The 26,997-nt window shown below is 42.0% G+C and overlaps 1 protein-coding gene across 1 annotated transcript in view; it reads right to left on the reverse strand.

The window, feature by feature from the left end:
* Positions 1-879: 879 nt before the first annotated feature.
* The window catches only part of fgd5b (FYVE, RhoGEF and PH domain containing 5b), a 79,715-nt gene continuing 53,597 nt past the window's right edge, over positions 880-26,997 (reverse strand). The window contains 13 exon segments of the mRNA XM_070444615.1: positions 880-6,102; positions 6,231-6,385; positions 10,732-10,857; positions 11,214-11,353; positions 11,621-11,723; positions 11,899-12,036; positions 12,276-12,372; positions 12,774-12,853; positions 13,149-13,232; positions 21,043-21,063; positions 21,065-21,112; positions 21,702-21,773; positions 22,051-22,109. Of these exon segments, the coding sequence (XP_070300716.1) occupies positions 6,066-6,102; positions 6,231-6,385; positions 10,732-10,857; positions 11,214-11,353; positions 11,621-11,723; positions 11,899-12,036; positions 12,276-12,372; positions 12,774-12,853; positions 13,149-13,232; positions 21,043-21,063; positions 21,065-21,112; positions 21,702-21,773; positions 22,051-22,109 (1,160 nt within the window). The 3' untranslated portion in view covers positions 880-6,065.

Raw genomic sequence — 26,997 nt, forward strand, 5'->3', positions numbered from 1 at the left:
ATACTGCTGTCTGTCTGTCTGTATCACCCAGGCCCTGCTGCTCGCTCTGCTGAAGCCCTCACAGTGATCTGAAACCAGATACATTGCACTTCTGCTTTATTAGTGCAGTTACAGTTATACACAGACACAGTTTAAATACGTGTGGGAGTATAAATAGCCCACAGAGACTTTAGATTATTTTTGAGCCTTTTGTTTGGGCTTGCCTTTTGTGTTTTTCCTTTTTGTACATATTTATGTTCTCAGCATCATCTGAACAAATAATAATCCACTTGGACTGGCCGACCAAGAGTTTAAGAGAGACAGAGCTGGTCCTGGACCACGGTAAGGTTGCGGTCTCCCTGAGCACATGTACAGTACATTCAGGTGAACAGCACACTATTCTCATGCCTAAGTTCAAAGTCAGAATGCACACAGAGAGAAATATTTGTATATTTCTTCTTTTTTTTTTACACACTTTTAGTTATTTTACTACTGTATGTCAATATGTCTTTGTTGCAAATGTTTTGGTGCCAAACTGGTGGGAGTTGCAGAGTTATTTGAAAATAATGCCATTGTTGATTAGATGCTTTTTAAAATTAATTAGGCAATTTTCTCTTGAACCATATGGTCAATCCACTAGAAACTCATGGACCTTATGGTCTATCCACTAGAAACTCATGGACCATATGGACACAGATATAAAAAAATGAATACTATCTATGAATACATTTTTTTAAAAGTTATTCAAGTACAAATTACCAAAGTTACCATAGATTGCCATAGATTACCTGTTAATTACCTAAATTACTGAAGATTTTGGGAACTTTGGTAAATTACCGGTAGCTTTGCAACCCTAGCACAGGGTAATTAGAAGAAATCACACAAACTGACACATGCAAAGGATATCCAACCTTAGTCACTTTACTTGTCTGAGAAACCCCCACGGTTGGAAATAAATAACTCATCCAGTACAAAGTCCACTAATGTAGTTATGGCTAATAGCAGGGTTTCACATCAGGGAAACCACTCTCATTATAAGGCTGAGCTGTGGCTTGATACAAATAGGAATTTGACATGTTATGTAACTTAATGTTGAAGTCTCTTTTTTGTCATTGATCTGATATAACTGATATATCCATGGTTAGCTAACTCCGGGCACTGGGCTTAGTGAGTTTGGCACAGGTCGACCAAGACACAGGATTAAAGAATAACATTTAGGAGAAGAGTGAACTTACATTCCACTTTCAGTTCCATTCTCATTTTATCAGTGCAAATACAGCAAAACAATATTTGACTATCAAAATCTATATGTATTTACATTAACTAGTTGCTGTATGCAAGGTAATTTCAGAAAATACAGTACATGACAAAAATGCATAGCAAAGAACCACATTAAATGCAAAAAAAAACAAGACAAATCATGGGTTGCACATTTAGTTACAATATTGTATTTAACATTTGTTTCAGGACTGTTCGTTTCAGGACTGTTTGTTTCAGGACTGAAGCCCAGCTGAGCATTCTATGCAATGCAGTCTCAATACACACTTATAAAAAAAGGTGCTATCTAGAACCTAAAAGGGTTMTTCGGCTGTCCCCATAGGAGAACCCTTTGAAGAACCCTTTTTGGTTCCAGGTAGAACCCTTTTGGGTTCCATGAAGGACCCGTTCCACAGAGAGTTCTTCCAAAACCCAAAAGGGTTCTACCTGAAGCCCAAAAAGGTTAAACCTGGAACCAAAAAGGGGTTTCCTAAAGGGACAGCCAAAGAACCCTTTTAGAACCCTTTTTTCTAAGAGTGTAGGTGCTGATTAAGATTTTGTCTAAAGTGCATTACTGTGGCTTGGAAACATGATGACATTTCAAAAGGAGGCAAATAATTAGTAGGATAAGCTTTTGTCATCATTGTGATGTCACCAGATTGACTTGAGATGTAGTATAACTTTAGCTAGCTGGCTAATATTGAGGGGAGAGCACCGACATTTGTGCTAGCTAACATTAGCATGAGGGACCATGTCTGAATAACCTTCATTTCTCAGAACAAGAATAAAATGACGAGTTTCAGAAGAAAGTGCTTTGTTTTTTGGCCATTTTGAGCCTGTAATCGAACCCACAAATGCTAATGCTCCAGATACTCAACTAGTCTAAAGGCCAGTTTTATTGCTTCTTTAATCAGAACAACAGTTTTCAGCTGTGCTAACATAATTGAAAAATGGTTTTCTAATGATCAATTTGCCTTTTAAAATGATAAACTTGGATTAGCTAACACAACGCCTCTGTACTCCTATGTAGATATTCCATAAAAAATCAGCCGTTTCTAGCTACAATAGTTATTTACAACATTAGCAATGTCTACACTCTATTTCTGATCAATTTGATGTTATTTTAATGGACAAAAACTGTGCTTTTCTTTAAAAAACAAGGACATTTCTAAGTGACCCCAAACTTTTGAACGGTAGTGTATTTCAGTTACTTTTGAGTATTTAGTGTAATTTGTATTCCACTGGCATTAACTACAAAGAAATGTATTTTGCAATAAGTTACACAATTTCAAAATACTTTTCTATACCATTTGTTATAGCGACTCACACTTTTGTGGGCTCCTATCATCCCAAATGTACTGCATTTGTATCAGAAGTGTGATGGCACTATGGTGTGATAAAATGTCTCTAAATGACCAAAATGTTATGTGAAAATGAACACTTACAAAGCACACTGGGTATTTGATTACAATACAAATTATTTGGACAATAAGCATTTATGCCAATTTTGATTGAAATTGGTTCAGTGGGTACTGAGGGAACATAGGACTGAGGGAACACAGGGCCCAGGGAACATAGGGCTGAGGGAAAATAGGGCTCTGGGAACATAGATAGAGGAATCATAGGGCCCAGAGAACATAGGGCGGAGGGAACAAACTTTTCTAGCTTAAGGCAACATTGCCATCTCTCTAAAGTTAACTTGACGACATCATAATGATGGCAAAGTTGTTTTCTACTAATTATTTGTATACTTTAGCAATGTCATCGTATTTCCAGGCTTCTATAGCGTAATTTTCATGAAACAGTATTAGCCCTTGTTCAGAAAGACTGACCATTAACCATCAGTCGGACATCAACACGCTGCGAGATCTAACAACGTTGATAATAGTTGCAACGACCGAATGAGGTGCAATCCATGAATAGTCATACTTTGAGCAGAACCTGTGCTTTAAAATGTCAGGCATTAAGGTACGTGAAGCTGGCTAAGTCGAGTGCAGGAAAGTGTTCTGATAAAATAAAGAAATAGAGAATGAATTCAGTAAGTACTGCCATATTGGTTTAGAAAGGCTGTCTTGCACTGTGAACATGACAGCACATATTGGGTCTAATGGGAGGGGGGGTGAATGAACCCACCATCTCAAACCTTGGTGGATGACGTAATAATACATGGAGAACCACTCTTATGCTTCTGACATCACATTAAAACAACGGTCACGTTGGCATGTGGTCAACGTGTATTAATAACAGATTCAGCATTTTCATAACCTCTGGATATAGGCTACACCCTAGTAGTACATGCAGTTTAATAACATTTACTGTTATTGTTCACTGAAATAAATCTAGTTGTTTSWACTAATTATTATTAAGTAACTAGTTCCACAGGCTTTTTTTCTGTTTACTCAACTTTTCGTGTTATCTGAACAACAACAAAAATTGTTGGCCCAAACTTAGCTCCAACTTGTGAAAACTTAGGCAAAAATTATTTGGGCAACTGGTGGGCAAAAAGCTGGGCAACTGGTTACACACACACACAGTGCTTTTAACTTCAATGTGTTCAACTTACATATTTGACACATGTTGACATGATTACCTTGTGCATGTTCATTTATACAGAAATTATTCATATAGCAGATGCTCTTATCCAGAGCAATTATGGTTAAGTGCCTTGCTTTAGGGCACATTGACCGATTTCTCAACTAGTAGGCTCGGTGATTTAAACCAGTGACCTTTCGGTTACTGGCCCAACGCTCTCAACTGCTAAGCTACCTGCCACCCCCACGTCCCCATTATTCAACATGTGCTCACCTGGGATTTGAACTCACAACCTCTGGGTTCACGGCATTCTAATCGTCCTGCTACACCACCATGTCTGTGTCCATTATCATTTAATCAGACTATTCTCTCATCATTGATTTGACTTACTTGTTTCAACCATTTGAGGGTTTTCTGTCTGGTTGTTTAATGTTGGTGGGGTATATTACTCTGTTATAATGTTAATGTTTTTTGGTTTTTGTTTTCCTAACACTACACAGCTGATTCAAATGATCAAAGCTTGATGATTAGTTGATTACTTGAATTAGCTGTGTAGTGCTAGGGTGAAAGCCAAAATGTTCACCCCTTGGGGTCCCGAGGAGTGAGTTTGGGAAACCCTGACTTAATCACTATGATAAATAAAATATTTTTTATTGAGTGTACTTTTAATAGAGCTGAGATTTACTTTGAGGTGCAAAGTGTAGCAATGCAGGTGAAATCAGTCATTGACACAGACATGGTGGCTTAGCTTGCACTAAGAGGTTGTGACTTCAAATCGCAGGTGAGGACATTTTCAATACCGCAAGGGCTCTCCAGAGGGTGGTGCGGTCTGCACAACGCATCACCGGGGGCAAAGTACCTGTCCTCCWKGACACCTACAGCATCCGATGTCACAGGAAGGCCAACAAGATCATCAAGGACATCAACCACCCGAGACACTGCCTGTTCACATCGCTACCATCCAGAAGGCGAGGTCAGTACAGCTGCATCAAAGCTGGGACCGAGAGACTGAGAAACAGCTTCTATCTCAAGGCCATCAGACTGCTAAACAGCAATCACTAACTCAGAGAGGCTGCTGCCCACATTGAGACCCAATCACTGGACACTTTAATAAATGTATCACTAGTCACTTTAAACAATGCCACTTTAATAATGTTTACATATCTTACATGACTCATATCACATGTATATACTGTATTTTATACCATCTACTGCAACTTGCCTATGCCGCTCGGCCATCGCTCATCCATATACTTATATGTACATATTCTCATTCACCCCTTTAGATTTGTGTGTATTAGGTAGTTGTTGGGGAATTGTTAGATTACTTGTTAGATTTGTGTGTATTAGGTAGTTGTTGGGAATTGTTAGATTACTTGTTAGATATTACTGCACTGTTGGAACTAGAAGCACAAGCATTTCACTACACTCGCATTAACATCTGCTAACCATGTGTATGTGACCAATAAAATTGAATTTTATTTGATATGAATTCCTGTATAAATGAACATGCAAAATGTAATCAAGTTTGCGCACCCCAAAAAATGTGGGTTCAGGTAACACTCTGCCCGAAATGTCTTTGGAAACTGTTATTTAATAATAACTAGTTGAAACAACTACATTGTTTTTACAGTGTTCTTAAAATAAAATAAAATATCCCCAAAAAATGTGAATGTCATTTTCATTCCATTTGTATAAGTAATCCAGAGTGGTTAATGCCATGAAAAACTGGAGGGAGAGTCATAGGTAGCCTTGGTGGAATTTTCCAGAAGGGTACGTATCTGGGACAGCTTCTCTCTTGGCTCTAGGCATCACACCTGCTGTAGCAGCGGGATGGGGACGTTGGAAGATGACAAAGTAGGTGAGCGTGTCCTCTCCTTTAAGAACACCATGTCTTGTTCTCTCCTCTCCCAATCCACACAGTAAGACACAACCGTCACAGCTGACTAAAGGCAAAATGAACATATTCATCCTTCTTCCTCCTCTTCCCTTTTTGTTTTACATTCAGGCATTCTGAGGGACGGCTATGTGTAGTAGGAGAGTGGCAGCGAGGACTCCAGGGTAAGTCTGAAAGGTGAGATATAGGGCGCGTTCCTCTGTCCAGGCGTTGCTGATGCCTGCCAGATCTTATAACGCCTGGATAGGTATTTTACGTATCAGCTAACCACATCATATGTTATAGTAATCTGTCAGATGACACAGTCGATGACGTGGCACGCAATCATTGGTTGATACATGCAACGTCTGAGCAGGGGAACGCAACCACAGTCTCAACAAACCACCCAAGATGGCCACTGCTATAAAACTGTGGCTTCCTCCATGGCATTCACCCATCTGGACAGAGAAGAAAGTGCTGACTGTAATAACATTGTAATAACAATATGATTGTTGTGTTGATGCTGCTGCCCATAGTTTCTCCTGGTCAGATCATGTGGTCATAAAAGGTGCAGTGCAGAGCTCACCTCTCAGCAGTGTGGTTGTTCTCGGCCTTAAAGGTGTAGTACAGGGTCTTCTTGTGGTACAGCTCAAAGACGTTGGTAGTCTCCGCTCCACTTGGCCTGTCAGGCAGCTTCACTGTGAAGCCCAACAGAGGCAAACTCTCAGACGCCACCTTCTCCTAGAGAGAGAGAGCTGTCTCTTATACACATCTAGATGTGTATAAGAGACAGCTCCACCTGGCCTGTCAGGCAGCTTCACTGTGAAGCCCAACAGAGGCAAACTCTCAGACGCCACCTACTCATAGAGAGAGAGAGAGAGAGAGAGAGAGAGAGAGAGAGAGAGAGAGAGAGAGAGAGAGAGAAAGAGACCCGCATAGTCTTCAGGGTGTAGTTTGTGGGGGTTTTGTGTAGGGGTGTAACAGTTCGCCAAATCCATGGTTCGGTACCTATTGCGGTTTTGGGGTCACGGTTTCGGTACAAAATGAAATGCCAACAGTTAGTGTAGTTAATTGTTGTTTATTTAATCAAATACAAAGTGTTGGTATTCCTGATTCCATATATGATCATGAGTCATATAATGCCTGATGAGAGCACAATCAGGAACATCAACACTTTGTATTTTCTTAAATGAAAACACAAGATTACTCAACAACACAAAAATAAAAAACAATATGCATGTGAAATTAATATGTAAACATGGCTCAGACATTGTATAGGCCTATGCTATAACGTTTTCTTACAATGAGAAAAAGACTGGCACTTGTGTGACTCTCATAAAGGGGGCGTGTCTCTAGCACGGTAATTCTCATTTACCACTCCAGGGTAATGTGATGGGCTGTCACTGTTAAAACTTGGTGGGTCCCCTGCAGGACGGTTGAACTAACGTAGGCTAATGCGATTAGCATGAGGTTGTAAGTAACAAGAACATTTCCCAGGACATAGACATATCTGATATTGGCAGAAAGTTAAAATTATTGTTAATCTAACTGCACTGTCCAATTTACAGTAGCTATTACAGTGAAATAATACCATGCTATTGTTTGAGGAGAGTGCACAGTGTTGAACATGAAAAGTTAATAATACACAAATTAGGCACATTTGGGCAGTCTTGATACAACATTTTGAACAGAAATGCAATGGTTCATTGGATCAGTCTGAAACGTTGCACATACCCTGCTGCCATCTAGTGGCCAAAACATAAATTGCACCTGGGCTGGAATAATACATAATGGCCTTTCTCTTGCATTTCAAAGATGATGGTACCATTTTTTTTTTTCGGTTGTTGTTCTCTTTGTATTATCTTTTACCAGATCTAATGTGCTATATTCTCCTACATTCCTTTCACATTTCCACAAAATTCAAAGTGTTTCCTTTCAAATGGTACCAAGAATATGCATTCCTTGCTTCGGGGCCTGAGCTACAGCCAGTTAGATTTGGGTATGTCATTTTAGGCGAAAATTGAAAAAAAAGGGGCCGATCCTTAAGAGGTTTTAATTAAGTAGCTCTCTATAGCCCTGGAGGTTCATCCATCTGTAGCAAGCGCAACACATGGTGCATTGGCCAATTCATTGACAACTTCGGCTTTAGCTTGCTTATATAGAGCGGGGACTACCTGTTTGCTGAAATTGGTGCGAGAGAGCTAATTCGGAACGTGGCTCGAGCACTTTCATGAGGCGCTGAACACTGGCGTAACGCAATTTCTCTGGACCCTACCCCTTTCCTAAAATACAAAATCGAATGTGTCAGCCAGACAGCTACTCACAAAGTATAGACTACCGATCGCTGTCCATGGTGCTGAAATTGCGACATGTCTATGTAGCTGCCTATCGAATCGACGATAGGCTTTCTGTTGTGCCAGGGCATATAGCCTATAGCTTTGCTTTTGCTAATAGATAAATATTTATAGCCACATTTTCTCATGTTAAGCCTAACATTTCACAAAGCTATACACGGTGTCGCAATGCTGACATTTAGACTGCTGGCTGGCGGTAACAATGTAATTACTTGTTTAGTAATTAAAGTTGGAAATTCAAACAATGCAGATTGCAAAATGTATTTTCGATGCAACAGCATACTAATCAGCTACCAATCGATTTAAAAAAAATGATATATACACAACTGTCCTGTATAGGCTACCTAAACCTGCATGACATGAGTCCACCTCGTCCTCTCTCCCAGCTTGGATAGAAAGTTGTTGTGAATAAAACCAGTCTATTAATGCCAAATAGTACAGTCAGTCCACCCTCAAAACACTAGCTTACTAGCGATTGTTTCATTATGCAGTGTATCCTATAGCTATACAGTATTTAGCTGCTATTTATACACTTTTTATAAAAAAAATACAAATAGCCTAACAATTCTCCTGAAGTATTCCTAGCTGCCTCTCTCTGTGTCTCTTTTTCTCTTTCTTTCTTGAAGAAAGAAAAAGTTGATCAGTTTCTGTGCTTGTGTCTCTCTGTTTTTGTAGAGGGCTATAGTAGCTACAGTATGCTACTGCATTGTCTTGAACTTTTGTGTGCAAACCACAGCCTGTAGGCGTAGGTTGCGGCCCGACTGTTTTCTATACTAAGTATTGACAACCCAGACAGTCTTTCCTGATGTCACGACTTCCGCCGAAGTTGGTGCCTCTCCTTGTTCGGGCGGCGTTCGGCGGTCGATGTATTTTTCCCTGTGTGGAATTAGTTTATTCTCTACGAGTAAAGTTTGTTTGTTATTCAGTTCTGTGTCCTGCACCTGACTATGTCCTCCCTGCTGCACATTGACACTTAACACCTGAGACATTGTGTATTAAATGTCCATTGTGCTTCACACAATTTAAACTATACCAGAGATAAGGGACTGCTGATATTGCAACCACACAACTCAAACGCTGGTTCACCAGTATGAACAATTATTTAAAAAATTGAGCCCTCAAGAACTGTTTCACGCTAAAGATGATCATCTGTTTGCATCTGCCAATGTATTGGCAGTCCAGTAGCCAGACGACATGTCCCCAGAGCTTCTTATACAGTTCATCTCTTTCCGTAACATGTTGAGGCCGGCAATTAAGGAGAATGAGAGGCTCAGTTAAAGATATTGCAGAACTTAAACTAATAAAGAACTACCTAAGAAGCATTATGACCAATGATAGGCGCAAGGGCCCCTCAGGGCTGGGGGGCAGCCCCCGCCCCTCCCTTGCGTCCAGTGTGCCAGTAGTGCTGAAACCCCCGATTCTTAACCAAAGAGAATGGGCGCATATCTGCGGCTATAAACATACCTATCTCCCTTGTAATTTCTTTGGCCTGGTCAGAATCAGTTGAGAAGGGCTGCTTGAATGCAGAGTGGAGAGAAAATGTTATGTTGATGTTTTTTTTGCGTTTCCGTCTGGATCCGGTGGTAGGAATACTGGGGGGGATGTCAGCATAAATGTGTCAACATCTTTCAGGTGTTGGTAGCTGCATAGGCTATTCTCGTTGAGCAGTGGCGACATAATCTCTCTGTTCATCGCTGTTGTAATTTACTGGGAGGCCAAAATGTTCCCAAACTGGAGATTTAAACGATGATGGAGGATGCTCCTGGTTTATTAACCACACCACTCTCCATCGTACACAACTAGTTCCCGGCTCCACCTCACAAAAGGATCATTTGAAATCCGGCAATTAATATTAGAATTTTGATTACAAAGTGCGCTTAGGCTCTAATTATTTTTTTCAGATCAGATTTACAGCAGTTTAGCCATAGCCTATAGTCCTAGGGTTTTATTTTTCAAATGTTTTATGTATTCATTCGGGTTCACAGTGCGGACCGAACTGACGTCCCCATACCGAACAGTTCGTTACGATTACAAGTAGAGTTACACCCCTAGTTTTGTGAATACAAGTACAGTTACACCCCTAGTTGTGTGAATACAAGTAGAGTTACACCCCTAGTTGTTGTGAATACAAGTACAGTTACACCCCTAGTTGTGTGAATACAAGTAGAGTTACACCCTATTTTGTGAATACAAGTACAGTTACACCCCTAGTTTTGTGAATACAAGTACAGTTACACCCCTAGTTGTGTGAATACAAGTAGAGTTACACCCCTAGTTTTGTGAATACAAGTACAGTTACACCCCTAGTTGTGTGAATACAAGTAGAGTTACACAACTAGTTGTGTGAATACAAGTTACAGGTTACACCCCTAGTTGTGTTGAATACAAGTACAGTTACACCCCTAGTTGTGTGAATACAAGTACAGTTACACCCCTAGTTTGTGAATACAAGTACAGTTACACCCCTAGTTTTGTGAATACAAGTACAGTTACACCCCTAGTTTTGTGAATACAAGTACAGTTACACCCCTAGTTTTGTGAATACATGTACCATAGTCCCCTAGTTTTGTGGGCATTCACAAACTAAGAAAGTAGAGCTATACTAGAGAAACTCAATGCTCTTTCTCCATCTGAGTTTGGTATGTGTAAGTTACAGATTTACAGGGAGAAGTGTTGTAGGGGTGAGGTGTGTGTGAGGGTTCAGGTTTAAGGGGAGCGTGTGTTCCCCCTCACCTCTCGGGCCTGGTAGGTGTAAAGCACCTTGTCTTTGAGTTGGAACCACAGCCTCTTCCAGTTCCTCTTGCTCCTCTTACTGCGCTGTAGAGTCCCACTCATAGAGCCCTCCTCTGACACACTTACCTGGAGACAACACAGGAACAGCCATTAGTTAGATACATAACAGTGCACAGCGAAAAGTATACTCCCACTTATTCAGTACAACCAAGGTGCATGAATTGAAGACCAAAATTATTGATATTTTTGTTGAATTTTCTATAATAATTTTCTACAATGATAGTTTCTTACAATTATCTTATAATTCTAACATCATAATTTGGGTCCAATAATAACGGAGTACTTTTCAAATGGATAACAGTACAGGACTGAGTAATGTAGCTACAGCAGGATGTGGACAATGGCTTTCGCAATGTCAATGTCAACCTCAACCAATTCCCTGTTCATTTGGTAGAATAGGAGTGGTGTGTGTGTGTGGATACCTGGCTCAGAGATGCGGTGCCCTTGCGGTGTCTCCACAGGCTGGGAGGGTGAATGTTCTGGAAGACGGCAGAGAGTGGGCGGCTGGAGCGGCGGTTAGAACGAGGACTGTCAGTACCACTCGCCCCAGACACATCTCCTCCTATGGCGACAGAGAACACCTTAATACTGGACTCACACACATTCAATGTGCTCCAGTAGTCAAGGGGGGCATGTACAGTATAGTACAGTACAGTGCAGTACAGTACATTACAGTATGGTATGGTACAGTATTGTACAGTATGGTATAGTACAATACAGTATGGTATAGTACAGTATAGTACAACACATTATAGTATAGTACAGTACAGTATAGTACAGTACAGTTTAGTACAATACAAAACAGTAAAAGGCAGGAGGCGTAGTGTACCTCTCTTCTTGAGCTCGCTGTAACAGTGGTCACACACTTTGGCCATGTGGTCCTTCAGGTACTTCAGAGGGTATCTGTTCCTGGAGCAGCTCCGACACACAATCTGAGTAGAGCAAGACCAAGACCAGGACACGTCAGAACACTAAACACACACAGGTCAGACCATAGACTACCATACACTCCAGCCACATCATACTGCACAAAAACTATGCTTCTAGGTAACATAGCCATTCCTTTAAAACATTTTCATTCCATGTGTGTGTGTGAGAGAGACTCACCCTCCCGCAGGCATGGCAGTGGTGTCTGCGCAGTGTGAGGCTGAAGTCTGAGGTGCAGTTCATACACATCACCACATGGGATACAGGCACCAGAGTAGGAGCCTTCTCCCCCAGGGACAGCCACAGACGCTCTCTGGCCTAGGAAAGAGAGAGGACAATATAGTTTCAACATGCGGCTACCACACTAGACTTCACAGTCACACTGAGGAGACAGGCTGCAATGTAGGCAACAGACACCTGCAATGCTATGTAACTTTAGTAAATGTATGAGTATTGGTTTGCTATGGTCATTGAGTGGGGAGCATAACTATGTTATTGCTAAAATTGCTAACATGACTTTTATGTAGGCACCGTCTCCCAGTCACAGTCCTCCTCACCTCTCCAGAGCAGCTGCTGAAAGTTCCAGCTCCTCTGGCGTGGTCAGACACTGTCCGACTCAGAGTGTGGAACCAGTCCTCTCTCTCACTACAGGAGCTGCACAGGGACACACAGAGCACGGGTCATTAAGCCCTCTGACTGTACATAGTCTCATTTATCAGTAATGTCCCACTGGGCACAGATGTCAATTCAACATCTATTCTACAGTACGTTGGTTCAACGTAATGTCATTGAAATGACGTGGAAACTTTGATTCAACCAGTGTGTGTCCAGTGGGGTGTTTGACTATGTTACTTTTAGAGGTATAAATGGCCCGGAGTGGTCTAGATACGTGGTCAGGAAAATAACACTGACACTACTTGTAAAAGAGCCTAGAAGCCTGGCACAAGAGGCGTCACTATACTTCATTCACTGTTGAGACAGTAAAATTGGTGACCACGAGAACTATGAACCCCAATCATTATACCGACCAAGGTGTATGTATTAGTGTGACGCACCTGGCTGCCAAGGTGATGGAGATGTCTGCTCCCTCGATCCTCAGAGCGTTCTGCACATCCTCTATGATGGGTTTACTGACCTGGAACATCAATCATCAAAAGCACATGACATAGACTGATGAGGAATCAGTGAGAGAGAGGACAGCTAGGTTTAAAAAGGGAAGAGAGAATGAGAGGATAGAGAGAGAGAGAGAGAGAGAGAGAGAGAGAGGGAGAGAGGGAGAGAGGGGAGGGTGAGTGGCAAAGTGAGATGTTAGGGAGGGACCAAAAATAAGTGAGAGGGAGTGAAAAAGACAGAGACAAAGTTCGAGAGAGGGGGCGAGAGGGGAAAAAATGTGTTAGAGGGGAATGAGTGATGGGGAGGAGGACTCTGACCTTCATCCCAGGCAGTAGGAGGGTGTTCTTCAGTCTGTATTTCCCGTCCTGCTGAGGGTAGGTGTACAGCAGCACATCATTCATCTGTTAACACACAAACACACTCATTCTTCACTGACAAGACTCAGAATCAAACATACTTTCATTCTTTATCCTCAAAGCCAATGAACAAGATAATACTGTTACAAACATTCCACTGATTCAGCTGTTGGATAGAACAAGTGCATGGAGAAATTAAACAATGTGAAATGCGTACATGTACTTATTCTCAGTACTAAAATCCTTTTGACATTATGCCTGCATGCTAACTGACCACATGATGGCGGTCTAAACTAAGAGGAAACTATCAGTTCCTTAAGGAGGAATTGGGCTGTTTAAGTGATCATCATTTCATCAGATTTGAGCGCGTTCGAGCGGATCACTTTTGTCAAGACGTTGACCAATGTTGGTTACTGCCTTTCAAAATGTGTTGCATTATGGGTATACACATTATTCCACTTGCGACTACATGTCGACTGCATGACCTTTACAACAACCATGTGATCAAAGGTCATAAACTTTGAACTGCAGTCAACTGGAAATTTCTGCAGTTTCTCCTCACCAACTGCAACTTCAAGTAGGAACTGAAGCATTGTGGGACACAACCTTCTTCTGTTTTTTTGGACTCAAAAGGCACTAGATGCTCATAAATGGTTGATGTCGCCACCTGTCATTGGTTATTAGCAATGCATGTTTACTGTTTTGGTTGGATGACTATTTAGACTTAAATACATCTTCATCCTTACAATCTATATACATAGGCCTACATGTGATCCACATTTCTAACATAAATAAATGAAATATTAATGAGCAAGTAGCCCAGACACCAGTCGTGAGGTTAATACCAAGTGCATTTGACTGCTTGGCTTATCGCTTGGCATATTGTTTAACCAGTAATTTATGTGAACTGATGTACATGTAGTCTACTCCTTTTCATATTGTTTACCCAGTAATTTATGTGAACTGATGTACATGTAGTCTACTCCTTTTCATATTGTTTACCCAGTAATTTATGTGAACTGATGTACATGTAGTCTAATCCTTTTCATAGTGTTTACCCAGTAAATTTATGTGAACTGATGTACATGTAGTCTACTCCTTTTCATATTGTTTTACCCAGTAATTTATGTGAACTGATGTACATGTAGTCTAATCCTTTTCATAGTGTTTTACCCAGTAATTTATGTGAACTGATGTACATGTAGTCTAATCCTTTTCATATTGTTTACCCAGTAATTATGTGAACGATGTACATGTAGTCTAATCCTTTTCAATTGTTTACCCAGTAATTTATGTGAACTGATGTACATGTAGTCTAATCCTTTTCATAGTGTTTACCCAGTAATTTATGTGAACTGATGTACATGTAGTCTAATCCTTTTCATATGTTTTACCCAGATTATGTGAACTGATGTACATGTAGTCTAATCCTTTTCATAGTGTTTACCCAGTAATGATGTGAACTGATGTACATGTAGTCTAATCCTTTCAATTGTTTTACCCAGTATTTGTGAACTGATGTACATGTAGTCTAATCCTTTCATAGTGTTTACCCAGTAATTTATGTGAACTGATGTACATGTAGTCTAATCCTTTCATATTGTTTACCCAGTAATTTATGTGAACTGATGTACATGTAGTCTAATCCTTTCATATGTTTACCCAGTATTATGTGAACTGATGTACATGTAGTCTAATCCTTTTCATAGTGTTTACCCAGTATGTGAACTGATGTACATGTAGTTCTAATCCTGTTCATATTGTTACCAGTAATTTATGTGAACTGGTATATATGTATTGTGTTATCTTTTTCTGTACAGTGAGTGTTTTGTCCTTCATGTGATTTAATCCAATTCTGTTCTTTACATGCTTAATGACAAAAGCAACATACAGGTTGCAACATGCATGCCTTCAACTGAAATGTGTCTTCCACATTTAACCCAACCCCTCTGAATCAGAGAGGTGTGGGGGGCTGCCTTAATCAACATCCACGTCTTCTGTGCCTGGGGAACATAGGGTTAACTGCCTTGCTCAGGGGCAGAATGACAGATKTGTACATTGTCAGCTCAGGGATTCGATCCAGCAACATTTTGGTTACTGGCCCAATGCTCTAACCACTAGGCTACCTGCCAAAAGGCTGTTTTTGCAGCATATGGATAATGTGATGCTGACATGCAAACATTTACCATACAGTAAGAATCTTGGTGGACTCCATTTAATCACATCTGTTACAATTCCATGTTGCACAATCACAAATAATAATGAGGAAGGTACAAAGGCATGAAGTAATGGCAAACAACATAGCATATTCCATTTGCTGCAAAAACACCTATATGTTCTCATTCTAGTAGCCTATACACTCACTAGCTGGTTATATTTTGAGAAAACCATCACAAAAATACAAAACAAGTCTTGTGAATGTTAGAAAGAGCTTGGGCTGATATCTAACTTCCTTATCAGGATATTCATTTATTGAACCATATTGATCATGTTGAGCTTCGYGTAGGAGAAGTGGAATATCAATAGCATCCACTTCATCGGCAATAACAAAAGCGAATGCCATGTCTGCCATTTCATAGAAACAGCAGAAGTTGTCCGACTTATTGTCTGTGCATATGTACCTCCCCCAACATTACATGTCGACTTCCGTCTACAGTCGGCTACTTTGGGCTTACCACTCAAACGCGCCCAATGTCACAACTCAAGATGTTTCCCTGTTCCCTTTCAGTCAGTCACTTGGTATAACATACTCTGGGGAGTAAGCGACCAATCACATTCACCTTAAGAAAAATGAAATCACGCCCAACAGGCCAATGGATGTCGAGCCTGCCGTCGGAAGCCCCGCCTTCCTGGCTATAATACCGGGGCTCGCATTCATTTCCTCAATTCTTCAGCTCGCCTGGAGKAAGAACGTGTCACGAAGTTTACAAACTTTTCAAGCACACAAAGACTACAAGATTCGGCTCTGACTTAGGTGTCTGTTAGTGGGGAGAGAGTACTCGTCCCTCTAGATCAGGGATATTCAACTATTACGAGGTCCGGAGCCTTCTGGTTTTCTGTTCTACCTGATAATGAATTGCACATGCCTGGGTGTCCCAAGTTTAAATAATTTCCTGATTAGAGGGGAACAATGGGAAAATGCAGTAGAAATGGCTTTCAGGTCCAGAGTCGAGTTTGAGAGCCCTAGATGTTGCGAGTTTTGGGTCTTGGTATCAGTTTTTGAGTTTGCTAAAAGCCAACTACTTTCTGCTCTGCTTGTGTAGCTAATGCTTCCTTGCTTGGGTAGGATGGTCAGTGGTAAGAGTAAGTTCAAAAAGGTTAACCAGCTGAGTTTGAACCTCCAACCGTGCCCAAGGGCATGTGGTTTCACAATGAAAATGAAACATACTCACGAGTGATGTCCTGTTTGCCTGGGGTGGAAGGCTCAGAGCAGTTTGTGTGACTATTGTCTCTGGCTGGRTTCAACTTCCATTGGGGGTCAAGCTGACTTTGTGAGAAAGATTGGGGCTGCTGGCGAAGGCTCTTCCAGTGAAGCGACCTCGGGAAGGGGTTGTCTGAGGCTGGGAGAGAGCAACAGCGGTGGTCAGTGTTGATAGGGATGTCATCCCAGCCGAGTGAGGCTCATTCCAGTTTCTCTGGCAGTGCAACGGTGAAGCGTTGCTTACCCCTGTTTAAAGATTTCGCTGATGAGCTAAAGGTAACCTGGGATTCCCCTCATTCAGGCAGGCTGGTGCTACCAGGTTATGGCAAGTTCATGAACGTAGAAGGTATGAAGGAGGCAGGGCTTGTTTGCACACCACCGATGGATGGAAAGCTGGCGAGTTACTTAGCTCCAGAGGCTAACAAGGGGGCCAATCCTAGCATGGTGTGCCGGCCGATCAGCTGGACAAGTGTACCAGGCTGAGGGTGTGGCAGCCCGGTTGTTGAATGTGGTCACAATGATGCAGATGTATCATRTCSATTTGCTGCTGAAGCTGAATAGGACTGTGGAGGTGGCGAAGCCGGTTTCATTGCTTCTCGAGAAAATCCATGCTATGGTTGATTTTGTGCTGCGTCTGTCCCKCTGTACTGTCCTGGGTTTCGGGAAAAGTTACTGGTTGCGGAAGTCCCCAAACCTGGTGTGGGTTGGGTATCAGAACAGCGGTACCACGAAAGCACCTCAAAGTTTGCAAGTTCAAAATGTTCACACTTCACCGGCTATTGCAGTCGGTGCATCCCAGTGATTGGTTCACATCCATAGATCTGAAGGATGCGTATTGTCATGTGGCTATACATCCTCCCCACAGAAAGTTCCGGAGGTTTCATTTCGAGGGTGTGGCCTATGCGTTTCTGGTCCTGCTTTTCAGGCTCTCCCTATTGCCCCGCACCTTTTATATGGTGGTGGAGGCGACTTTGGCACCGATGCAGTGCCAGATCAGAGTATTGACCTTTCTGGATGATTGGCTGGTCGTAGCGGAGTCGAGGGAACAGGTGGAGCTCCACACTGCCACGCTGGTTTCTCATATTCTGGGGTTCATAGTGAGACAAAAGAAAATGAGTTTGACTCCGGCTCAGTGCATTCAGTTTCTGGGTCTTGTTGTGGACTCGGTTCTGAATCATGCATCCGGCTCCGTCTGCCACAGTTTCAATTGGGGCACTCAGTGCCGTTTCGCTTGTGCCTGTGTTTATTGGGTCTGATKGCCCCTATGATGCCTCTGTGGTGCCTCCTGTGGTGCCTCTTGGACTTCTGTTGATGAGTCTGTTTCAGCTCTGGGTGATTGCTACACATCTGGACGCATCTCGCCACTGCCATTGGTTGCTCAAGGTATCCTCCTCGTGCCTAAAGGCGTTGACTCCTTGGACGGACCATCGACTGCTATTGCAGGGAGAGGGTCCGTTAGGAGGGTCTGTTGTTGATTCTGGTGGCACCCCGTTGGCCCAGACAACCCTGGTTCCCAGAGATCATACGTCTGTTGGGCGAGAACCCATGGAGGGTTCCGTGTCATCGGAATCTGTTGTCCCAGGTGCACGGGAAAGTTTGGTCCCCACGAACGCAGATATGGGATTTRTGGTTTTAGGCCCCTGAAGGTTGAATTTGACGGCTAGRGGTTTACCTTCGAACGTGAATACAACTATACAGTCGTCACGTGCACCCTCTACAAGAGGCTATACAAAACATAAGAACACCTTCTCTTTCCATAATATAGATTGACAAGGTGAATCCAGGTGAAAGCTATGATCCCTTATTGATGTCACTTGTGAAATTCACTTCAATCAGTGTAGATGAAGGGGAGGAGACAGGTTAAAGAAGTATTTTCAAGCCTTGAGGAAATTGAGACATGGATTGTGTATATGTGACATCCAGAGGGTGAATGGGCAAGACCAGAAATGTAAGAGCCTTCGAATGGGGTATGGTAGTAAGTGCCAGTTGCTCCAGTTTGTATTTCACACGGTTTTTCACACTCAACAGTTTCCTGTTTGTATCAAGAATGGTCCTCCACCMAAAGGACATCCAGCCAACTTGACACAACTATGTGAAGCATTGGAGTCAACATGGGCCAGCATCCCTGTAGAATGCTTTCGACACCTTGTGGAGTCCATGCCCCGATGAATTGAGGCTGCTCTGAGGGCAAAGCGGGGTGGGCGTGGGGGGGTAGGTGTCATGTAGGGATTGATGGCTCTACCCAGAGGTGTCATCCTCTGTTGGTGCGGCTCCTGAAAGGCGTGAGTCAGCTCAGAACAGTGTCTAAGCCTATGGCACCGACCTGGACACTTCAGGTGAATATGATTGGCAGTTGACTCCCCATAGTATGTTATACCTCATTCCCTCCTTCAGAGAACTGTAGTTATATTCATAACTGTACGTTTTTCTGATCGCATGACATGTGCTCTACTCATCATTCCACCAAGACCCCGAGCACACCATAACTCCACTTCCTTGACAAAGCGAAAGTACTATGTTGTAGAAAAACACTAAATGGACGATTATAGTTGTGTGTGTCATCATGAGTGGATTGACAGCCTATAGCTTCAGTGTTTATTCTTACATGTTTAAGGGATTTCCCACAAGCAGATCCTACAGCTTTTCCTATAAGATTTAAAATTAAGTTTTATCCTGTTGGATAATATTTCCAAATATGATTGAGTAAATCGTCTTAAATCCCTCTAGTTTGACAACAGTGACTTCTAAAACATAAAAGTTGACTAATACTGGGGTATAAGTAGATGTAAATAAAGGTCATTGGTCATTCGAGGATAGGCATAATTTGGCATTAGCTTTTCATTTTCAGATTATATTTGTCTTTCTTTAAAACTAGAATCCGCAGTTTAAACAATAACAAAGACAACACCACGTCTCTGTTGGTAAAAGGCAATCGGTCTGGGGAAATGTACCCACTCTCAAATTCATAGACAGAGCTATGGATGCAAGGACTGACCATCCATGATATCAAAATTATTTGAGGATATAGTGTTTRTTTACATTTACTTTGTTTACAAACATTGGAGTAAAACCAGCGTATATTTTGGGTTCTGGTGGCATTGACAGTTGAACTAAGCTCACGAGGCATTTATATATAAGTGATATATTCTTCAAGAATCAATAGGTATATAACATTAATTTATATGTCCAAAATGGATGTAGCAACTGCAGATTGACCCTTTAACTCTGTAACTCTTCTTTCTATCTTTGTTTACCGCCACTGAGAGGGCTGGACATTTGAAAAAAGATCGAAATCCCCTTTTATCCTGTAATTATATGTCATAGTAAAACCATTCTTTGTTTTATGCTCTTTCTCTTCTGCTCACATCCCTCTCTCTCACTTTGAGATGGCACAGTCTGTGTTCTGTTGGCATGGTTACAGAGGGGGCTTGCGCTGCCAGGCTGCTAAAGAATGGCCTGTCTGAAGTCGTTACTCTATTTAGAGTTATGTCTTTATAAATTACACCCTCCCTATCCTCCTCCTCCTCTCCCTCCTCATCCTCCTCTCCTACCCCAGATAGGTGACCCATACTACCATATCATGAGTGCAGATGTAGGGTTGCTTAGGACGCGCGTGTTCTTTTTTAGAAAGATGACAGTATCTAGGTGGGGGCGGTAATGAGTAATGATACAATTTTTGATTAACATGGTGTGGTAAAACAATAGTAGGACATCCATGTGAACATCTACTGATCTACATACTAAGTATTACACATTTCTATCTTGCTCTATTTCTTAAAGACAGTTATGATTGGACGAACTAACATAAGAGGTTCAAATAGAGTTTTCTCCAGGTCTAGTGTGTGTGGCTGTATCAGCAGTGTTGAACAGAAAAACTACCAGGTTTAGTGTGTATGGCTGTATCAGCAGTGTTGAACAGAAAAACTACCAGGTTTAGTGTGTGTGGCTGTATCAGCAGTGTTGAACAGAAAAACTACCAGGTTTAGTGTGTATGGCTGTATCAGCATTGTTCAAAAGAACGAGTATCTGGTCTAGGGGGTATGTGTGTGTGTGGGTGTATGAGGAGTGTTCCTGAGGTTCCCTGTCCCGTCAGTAAAGAGCAGCTCAGGAAGCGCCCATTCAGAAACATCCTGCCAGGAAACTGCTCTCTCAATAGCAGGGTCTGGGAGGACCAGGCCATCGATATAGCGCAAACAGAACAGAACTGCTGCTTCTCCTTTTCACATTTACATGGCAGAAGATRGTGCATAGTTGTGTAGTCATAATGACAAGTGCAGTGACCATGTTAAAATTAGAGCAAATTGTGATTGAAAATTCTGTTAAASAATGGTATTTTTTGCCTAAAAACCCCATTGCTTGTTCTGTCAGTTGTATATCTATAGGTTTGTGCTGGTGAGTGTCCTACCCTCCCACCAAACAGGAAGTGACATTTACCAGAAACAGGTGGCGTGGCTGTCTTGAACTTCCTGCTGACCTTCATCAGAGTGCCCTCCTTCACAAACACCTGAGAACAACACACACACACACACACACCACACACACACACACACACACACACACACACACACACACACACACACACACACAACAGCACCCACAACACCAATCCACACACGACACACACACACACACACACACACACACACACACACACAGGGTCAGACATAGGGTTGCAAAATTCCTGGTCGAAGGAATCCCGTAATTCATAGAAAAAAAGCAGGAAATCCAGAATCCTCCAACCAGGATTTCTGGAAAACCAGGGAATTTATTAAACATTTATTTATTTATTTTTGGAGAATTTTATAACTCTAATTCGACAAAGTAGATTAAATAGCAATTGGGGCAGTCAGTGTTCCACGTATGGGAAGTATTCGGCAGTTTTAACATTGAGAAGAAAGTTGGAGAGAGGGCTTTTAAAGAGTCCTTTAAGAGTGTGTGCCTGCTCTACTCCACCCCACCTAGACACAAAGAGAGGGCCAGGGGATTCCCAGCTGACTGGTTATATAAAGGGCGACACGGGTGGGATGGAGAGGTGGAGGGTGCCTGGAGCCCTGGGTAGAAACAATGGTGTTATCAGGCAGGACGGAGCTCACCCTGCCAGGCTGGAGCAGATCCCTCTGGCCTCGAACACTGTACTCTATGTTGACCAGACGCAGCAGGTTCTCCTGAGAGAGAGAGGGAGAGAGGGGGGGAGGAAGGGCGAGAGAGCTTGTATGAGAGATTATGCCAACATTCCATGTTAAACAATAACAATAACTAAAAGATAAAACATTGTGCATCCCACAACACTGACTGTACACGCTAACACACACACAGGCAGACAGGCAGGCAAATAGGCAGATAGACAGGCAGGAATGTACGCAAGCACTCACGCACACATACTGTKCACACACCATGTTGGAGGAACTGTCACAAACACTCGTCTTCGTACTTGAAACTCACCCCATGTTTCAAACTGTCATTGGCTTGATCCGCAACGTCTGATACTATCACCAGTGCGGCTGAGAGAGAAGAGACAGTGAAAACAGAGAAGTAAAGGGGTGTTAAAACAAAAATCAAAACGTACAGAGAACCAGAGAGGGACAGAGACCATTCTCATCTTTCATGACGTGTACATGTTCCACCCTTTTATCTAAGAAAATGTAGCCTATTTCGGAACAAAGTAGCCATTTTCATTCGCTATAGAAATACATAAAAACGTACATTTATTTTTCAAGCGCCAACATCCCTTTGAAAACGTTGACAAAATGCACTCATTCATTAACACAAATGTAGCCTATAGAACGGAGGTGTAGCCTGGTAAAAAAAACTGAAAGAATCTCCATAATAACGGACGAATCCACTGACACACAAGACCATATTTTGTAGGAGAGCTGGGTGAAGACAAAGTTGTTCTGGCTGATACAGTGTATTTGCAGGCAGTGTACTATTCAACAGTGTCAGTACATCAAGGGGGAAATTGTGATGTAGATATTTGGGGGGACGAGGGGAGTTTTCAGGGGTATATGGAGGGGTATTTTGAAAAAAAAWAWTTTGTATTATTATTATTATTAGGGAAAACATATAATTTTTTGGGGGGGGGGCAGCTAACTTCCTTGATTTCACAACATTTGCTATATAAAAAAAATGAGTCCGAATTTATTTTCTGCAATTCTACACATTTTGCCATGGGGCAGAGAGAAAAATGTGCAATTCATGTCATGCTATTCTTCATATTTTGCCATGAGGATGAGAGAACATTTTGCAGTTTCAAAGCTAATTTCCTGTTACTCTACACATTTTTCCATGAGGCTGAGAGAACATTTTGTTTTAAAGTAACTGTCCAGTGAAAATCTCACTTTTAAAAGTTCATATTCTGTTAACTCATCCAAATAATGTTGTTAACTCATCCTATACTGGTATTTGTGGCCAAAGCATAAATTGGAGAAAAAACAACAACAAAAAAATCACCTCAAACTTGTATCTCAAACAGACCATTTAAAAAATGCTTGATATTTCCTCATATAGGATGATGTCGTCCTCCTGAGGAGGATGAGCTGGCCAATCAGTGTTCTACTTGCATTCATATTTTTTATGACCTGTATATGCCCACACCATTCTGATGTTGTAATTAATTATCGGTCATATTTAATAGAAATCTGGAAACACTGGACATTTAATAAATGTTTTATATATTTTTTACCCCTTTTTCATGATATCCAATTGGTAGTTACAGTCTTGTCCCCTCGCTGCAACTCCCGTATGGACTCGGGAGAGGTGAAGGTTGAGAGCCATGTGTCCTCCGAAACACGACCCTGCCAAGCTGCACTGCTTCTTGACACCCTGCTCGCTTAACCTGGAAGACAGCCGCACCAATGTCTCGGACGAAACACTGTACAACTAGCGACCGTGTCAGCGTGCATGCGTCCGGCCCGCCACAGGAGTTGCTAGAGCACGATGGGATAAGGACATCCCGGCCGGCCAAACCCTCCCCTAACCCGGACGATGCTGGGCCAATTGTGCGCCGCCTCATGGGTCTCCTGGTCGCGGACAGCAGCAACAGAGCCAGGGATCGAACCCGGTTGTCTAGTGACGCCTCAAGCACTGCGATGCAGTGCCTTAGACCGCTGCGACACCCGGGAGGCATTGGACACATACTTTAAAGATAAACTTTGGCCAAAAACGCAAAAATAACTTTCAACTGTATAACTGATCAATGCACCATCATACCAGGTCATTTAATGTTTAAAAAACAATTATGAATAAGATATTTGACTACAGAAATACAATTTCTTACCAATCTCTACAGCTTCTGTCCAAAAACAAATCATGTGAAATGACGTCAACACATACTGCAGGAGTTACTGGCTAGCTACAAGTGGCTAGTTTAGTTAACAAACTAGCTACGTCGGTCGTGGTGCGCATGACCAGAATGACACCAGAATGATAAGTTGGACCGTTGTTCGTGCCCAATGTCGACCGTTAAAGCTAATTTCCTGCAATTCTACACATTTTGCCATTGCTTATGATGTGTTCATATGCTATCTGGGGGGGCCATATTTTTTAAGAAATTATTGAGGGGGATGAATTGACCTGTTCTGAATATATCCTCCGTGGCAATTTCGCCTATGCAAGTACCTGTGCTTTTACACATGCTTTGTGAAGGTGGAGAAGCATTTCTCTCCAAATACTGTGGTCTTAATAGAATTGTTAACAGAACAGCACCCTCCGGTACTCCATGTTCACCCATGACTGCATGGCCACGCACGCCTTCAACTCAATCATCAAGTTTGCAGACCATACAACAGTAGTAGGCCTCATTAACAACAATGACAAGACAGCCTACAGGGGGAGGTGAGAGCCAGGAAAATAACCTCTCACCCAACGTCAACAAAACAAAGGAGCTTATCGTGGACTTCAGGAAATGGCAGGTGGGGCACCCCCCTATCCACATCGAGGGGACCGCAGTGGAGAAGGTGGAAAGCTTCAAGTTCCTCTGCGTACACATCACTGACACACTGAAATGGTCCACCCACACAGACAGTGGGGTGAAGAAGGCGCAACAGTGCCTCTTCAACCTCAGGAGGATGAAGAAATKTTGCTTGGCAGCTAAAACCCTCAAACTTTTACAGATGCACAATTGAGAGCATTCTGTCAGGCTTTATCACCGCTTGGTACGGCAACTGCACCGCCTGCAACCGCAGGGCTCTCCAGAGGGTGGTGCGGTCTACCCAACGCATCACTGTGGGAAAACTACCTGCCCTCCATGACACCTACAGCACCCGATGTCACAGGAAGGCCAAAAAGATCATCAGGGACAACAACCACCTGAGCCACTGCCTGTTCACCCCGGTATCATCCAGAAGGCGAGGTCAGTACAGCTGCATCAAAGCTGGGACCGAGAGACTGAAAAACAGGTTCTATCTCAAGGCCATCAGACTGTTAAATAGCCATCACTAGCAYATTAGAGGCTGCTGCCCTATATACATAGACTTGAAATCACTGGCCACTTTAATAATGGAAGACTTGTCACTTTAATAATGTTTACATATTTTTCATTACTCATCTCATATGTCTATACTGTATTCTTTTCCATTCTACTGTATCTTAGTCTATGCCGCTCTGACATTACTCGTCCAAATATTGATATATTTTTAATTCCATTCCTTTACTTTAGATTTGTGTGTATTATTGTGAAATATTTTTCACAACGTATTCGTTAGGAAATCTAAATTGTCTTGGGTAGAAGCCTTCTTCTGAGACACCGTAATGTAATGTATTATTATTTCAGATGGCTGTCTATCCTGTCTTTCCGTTTATAATCTAATGCTAAATTGCAGATTTTACAGAATATATTGTTGTAATCTGCAAAGATCTTCCCAGCGGGGTAGTGGCACGCTTATTTTTCAAGTGATATTCTGATTTTGAATGTTTGATATTTTCTGGTTGGATTCATAGTCTCTCTCATAGTCTATCCCCTTTAACTGTACTAATTGCCCCATTTTTATAACCGCCGATGATCAAAGATTGATTCTGTTGGAGAGGATCAGCTTGAGAATAGTGAGGTGTAGAATCACTGATCTACAAATAGTATTCCCTGCCAAATAATAGGCTTTGTGCAATTAAGATCCGTAGAGCTACGCCTCCATTGGCTTAGGCGACACCCCAACCACGGTACCAGAAATTGAATGACTGATTGATTGGAGACAGTTTGAGTCAATTAAAGAGCATTTCCTAGGATGTTTTGCCGCCAGCAATTCAAGTGGATACCACTGGAAATACCAGTAAAATAAAATAAAAATATAAAAAAAGCAACCTAAACACCTGATATCTGTATTGTCATAAACAAATTTCAAATCAAATCAAATGTAATTTGTCACATGCGCCGAATATAACAGGTGTAGACCTTCACATGTGAAATGCTTACTTACAAGCCCTTAACAATGCAGTTCAAGCAATAGAGTTAATACAATATTTACTAAATAAACTATAGTAAAAAATAAAAATCACAAGGTAACAAAAGAAATGTACATAACAATAACAAGGCTATATACAGGGGGTACCGGTACCGAGTCAATGTGCGGGGGTACAGGTTAATCGAGGTAATTTGTAAAGTGACTATGCATAGATAATAAAAAGTGAGTAGCAGCAGTGTAAAAACAAAAGGAGGGGGGTTCAATGTAAATAGTCCAGGTGGCCATTTGATTCGTTTAGTTATTCAGCAGTCTTATGGCTTGGGGGTAGAAGCTGTTAAGGAGCCTTTTGGTCCTAGACTTGGCGCTCCAGTACTGCTTGCCATGCAGTAGCAGAGAGAACAGTCTATGACTTAGGTGACTGGAGTCTCTGACAATTTTTTGGGCCTTCCTCTGACACCAACTTATATAGGTCCTGGATGTCAGGAAGCTTGGCCCTAGTGATGTACTGGGCCATATGCACTACCCTCTGTAGCGCCTTCCGGTCAGATGCTGAGCAGTTGCCATACCAGGCAGTAATACAACCGGTCAGGATGATCTCGATGGTGCAGCTGTAKAACTTTYTGAGGATCTGGGGACCCATGGCAAATYTTTTCAGTCTCCTCAGGGGAAAAAGGTGTTGTTGTGCCCTCTTCACAACTGGCTTGGTGTGTTTGGACCATGATCATTTGTTGGTGATGTGGACAACAAGGAACATAAAACTCTATAAACATTTTACTGATAACATTCACCAACGGTAGTAACACACTTGAGAAAGTCCACAGAATTGAAAAATAATGAATTCAACAACCATGTCTCTGTCACTAACAAATACAGTCATGGGTGGTAACTTTACAATTCACTCTAAAAGGCAATTAGATTGGAGGCGTGGCTTACTGGGGGCGTGGTTTTCAACTAGTTATTTTTGGCTACCCGTGAGTGGAAGTGTTGTAGCAGT

The sequence above is a fragment of the Salvelinus sp. IW2-2015 genome, linkage group LG1 (genome assembly GCF_002910315.2).
Source record: "Salvelinus sp. IW2-2015 linkage group LG1, ASM291031v2, whole genome shotgun sequence".
NCBI classification, from domain to species: Eukaryota; Metazoa; Chordata; class Actinopteri; order Salmoniformes; family Salmonidae; genus Salvelinus; species Salvelinus sp. IW2-2015.